This window comes from Limulus polyphemus, unplaced genomic scaffold (assembly GCF_000517525.1).
Source record: "Limulus polyphemus unplaced genomic scaffold, Limulus_polyphemus-2.1.2 Scaffold240, whole genome shotgun sequence".
Lineage (NCBI taxonomy): Eukaryota > Metazoa > Arthropoda > Merostomata > Xiphosura > Limulidae > Limulus > Limulus polyphemus.
Genome location: NW_013665850.1, coordinates 298688 through 302858, shown reverse-complemented (window position 1 = coordinate 302858; position 4171 = coordinate 298688). Strand labels below are relative to the sequence as shown.

At 32.0% G+C, this 4171-nt stretch overlaps 1 protein-coding gene across 1 annotated transcript in view; it reads right to left on the bottom strand.

Moving 5' to 3' along the window:
• Nucleotides 1–3308: 3308 nt before the first annotated feature.
• LOC106478672 (antistasin-like) overlaps nucleotides 3309–4171 on the bottom strand; it is a 7375-nt gene continuing 6512 nt past the window's right edge. The window contains exon 6 of the mRNA XM_022382330.1: nucleotides 3309–3401. Coding sequence (XP_022238038.1) covers nucleotides 3376–3401 — 26 coding nt within the window. The 3' untranslated portion in view covers nucleotides 3309–3375. The remainder of the gene's footprint in view (nucleotides 3402–4171) is intronic.

Here is a 4171-nt window from a genome sequence, read left to right as displayed (position 1 = left end):
GTGAAATTAGATCAAGTTAGACTAATTAGTAAACAATTACATGTTTAATTAAATAAAAAATAATTTAATTAAAAATTCTTTAAAAAATAAAAATATTTTCCCATTCTTTCCTCTTTAAATATCAATTTTCAAAATTATAATTTATATTTCTGAAATGTGCAGCAAGTTGAAAGTACTTGGAATACGGTTAAGAGACTTAACACACAACATTGTGGAACCAATCGTAACATGATTGACTCGTATCTCCGAGAGGCATCGTAGGCATGAAAATTATGATCTCTTCAAGCAAATATTTCTGAATTTTAACATTGAATTTGTTACATTGACACTAGCTATTTTGTATTGTCTTGCAATTCTTTTCAATACATACGTACGTACGTACTTCCTTTGCTACATAAGCAAAATAAAGAAAATATTTAAAATATTTCTTTCATTTCTCCAAATTAATTTATTTCTTAAATCATTAAAAACTACATTCAAATTTTTTTTTTTTTTTTTGTCTATTATTTTGACGACCGAACTTATGTGGGATCTTTTCTGTTTCACGCACCACGTTCAAATGGGGGGGAAAGCAGCTAATCAACACTATTCACCACCAACTGTGACTGCTCTTTACCAAGGAATAGTGAAGGGTCAGTCACTTGCACCTTCTCCCACGACAGAAAGGTCCAACATGTTAGGTGGCGCGATTCAAATATGTGGCCCACAAATTGCGAGTTGAGTCACCTTGCTAGGCCTTAATGCGGTTTGGGTAGGTTATGAAATATTGGATAACTTTAAGTACAAAACCTGATCCAGTGTTTTTCAACAATCACAAAGATTTCAAGTGTATCATTTCAAAATTAGGGACAGCTAGCACAGGTGGCTCCCGAGTACCTTTCCGCAAAATTCATACAAACAAATGGTGTTAGAAATTACTGGGATTACAGTCAAAATTATCAGTAATAGTGAAGATAATTAACTGATGAACCCATGCACTCTGATGTTTCTAAATATTGTTTGCTTTAGGACATTATGTACTTTGTTAGACAGGTATATAGACTTATCGATATTATTTATTAAGTTATTTTTAGTTGTGATCTATGGAGCAAACTTTCATTGATCAAAGTTATAATCATTCAAGATGTCGAGAAACCCCTGTAGTAGAGACGGCTGACAAGTATGTTAAAAACATTTATTCAAAACACAGAACATATAACAAGATTTCGATCTAAGAAGGTCTAAATGTTGAGTGTTTTTAATTAATTTTTAATACCCAGACCACCTGTCTCTACTAGTACGACAGATTTATTGCCAATCAGTGAATTGTGGAATGAATTTTTTCGTAATGAGTATTATTTTATATTTAGCATATTCATTAAATACATATATGTTTCGCAATGACATTTTTTGTTATTGTTTTTTGGCATATTTTTCAATCATTTTTATTTTAAAAATCCGCATAAACAGCTAAAGCTAATGTTAGACATTGCTCTCATTGTACATGCAGTTCAGTCTTAAAAAATGTCCATCCCTTAAAGAAAAACCCATAAATTAGCTTGTAAGATTGAGAGAAATCAATACAATATGAAGTTAATCTGAAAGTAAAGTTTCTTGACTTTCTCACATTTAAAATGATACTCGAAACTTAGTTGAGGATTTAATTTTAAAACTAATCACTTAATTTTAGAATGTCATAGAAAAATATGAATCTTGATTAAGAGTTAGCACAAAGGATCACACGTAAAGTGTAATAAACTTAAGATAAGACCCAAAACTAGAGCGCTTTCGAATAGTTAACTATTCTTCTTCAGGAAGAAGTCCGGAGTTCGATTCCTCGCAGTGAGCAGATAGTCCATTATGTAATGTTCCATTAAAACTAACACCCAGTTCTGCAATTAGTAGTCATATTGCTTCATCTTTATGCAAAAGTGATATTATCTATTTCTTTGGTTGTTTTCTTTCAAAACTACATATAGATTACCTGCACTCAGTCTATCACGTAGAACTGAACCGTAGATTTTAAAGTCACAAGTCCGTAAACTGAGTGGGGAATAATCCATTAGTAACAGAGATGTTTGCAGAATAAACGTTTTTTTTTGTTCCCCCCCCCCCCAAGATAGAACTTTTAATTGTGAAACTTAAGCAGAATGGTTTTCAACGATATAAATTACTAAAATGTTTGAAATATTTCGGAGAATATAATAAAATATTACACAAATTCTAAAGAAAACAACAAGTTTTTATAAAGACGTCGATGTTATAATAACTTCTATCAAAATATTGTAATTACGACATGCCTATTTTCGCACGAACCAAGAGTGAAGATTCTTTTAAAATTAGCACATACTTCCAATTAGAATATTAGGTTTAAGTTTATCCTTCCAATTTCACGTGCACTTTACCATTATGACGATTAAAGTATAGTTTAGGTTATTGTTGTTGTTTTTTTTAATTCGCAGAGATACGTTTTGTTTTTCATCTGTCTAATAGTATTAATTTTAACCCAGCCATTAGATTTTGTTACACTGTCGATGTAGTTGTGATAACAAGAACGTCACATTTTGGAAGTTATTTTTTTGTCACATCAGTGACCTGCTTTTATCAATCTGTTTTATTTTATTTTTTATAATCTTGATTAATTAGATGTTGATAGTAAACGGTAGTTTACAGGTGGGGTGTTAATGACTTGAACTTCGATATCTGATCTTTATTATTATTACGAATTTCTTCCACGTATGGGGGTTTGCAAGTAGTGGTTAAATATTGTAGACGATATATTCCTACCTATGTGTGAGTCATTTTTCACGCACATCTGTTATCGTTTGTACTATAGCTTCAGTTATGTGCGACGATTTTTAGTTCTGGCCATGTTATCTTAAAACTGTCTTGAAACGTAAGAAAATACTGTTTTTATGGTATCTTTCCTTTACGGTTGAAAACTAACATACCTCTCGTGCATTATGTATGATTAAATATGTTAACTCAACATCCATTATTTATGTCTCACTGACACGTAATGATTATTTCATTTCTTTCTGAGCACGATATAAATAAAATGTTATGTTTTTAAAGACAATGTTTTGAGAGCGAGATCTTGCACGAAATGGTTTGTGCATGATTGCAATCAAACACATTTCACTAGGCCTTAGCCAAGTAACAACCCTCTGTCGTCAAATACATACAATCTAGAAAATAAATACAATGAAAGTAGAACTTTTTAATATGAGAACATTTTCTCGTGTAGTTTAAAACAAAATATAATAAATCGATCAAGAAAACCCTTTAAAAGTAAAATAAGAGAACTGTGTACAGAAGGTTTCATAAATTCTAAAAAGGTACTTGTAACCCAGGATGTGACTCGCATACAAGAATAGAGGTGAGGAACGTTTTACTTTAGTCTTCTTGCTTCTCTGGCTCATCTGAAGAAAGAAATGAGAAAAGAAATTTAGCAAGTTAACATTTCGAAGTTCATTGAAAACATTCATCAAAAAGTATAACAAGTTTCAAACATTAATCAAAGGTCAAAAGTCGATATTAGCAGACTTAACATTTTACATGGGCAAAATATGATCCATTAAGCTAAAGAAGTTGTTTTAATTGCATCATATAATTGAGAGTTAATCACAATTACTTTTATGAAAACGATGTTTTAGGTCCATTATCGACTTTTGTACTACTTCTTTCACTGTTAGTCGTGTTGTTTCAGAGGCGTCCCTAAGTAATTACAAGATTCGGGGATTGTGCACATAGGCGAGAGAATTTTCGGCGATCAAGATCATAGTTTCTATTCCAATTTTTAAAAAGACACCAACTGAAGATTCGGGACACGCCTCTGCTCAGTTTCATGACCATTGTTACATGTTATTGTCATCCTCCACATTTACCATTGTAACAATTTCTTCGAAGGACGTCAAGTTCAGTCTTAGATCATACCCTTGATAAACTGTATTCAGACTTACATGGAATTATTTAACCAAAATCCAGTGTAGGTGCACCGTGACACATGTGTGATCTAATGGGGTTTTAATTCATCTTTCTCACACACAGTTTGTAAACAACAATACAGCTTGAGGAAACTCGTGGATCTTTGGATTGAGCTTTCATCATCTTCAAATCCTTGTTTAACATCCTGTTTATATAATGTCACTTTCTCACCAGCTAATGTTCATCACCAGACGGCCATACAAGT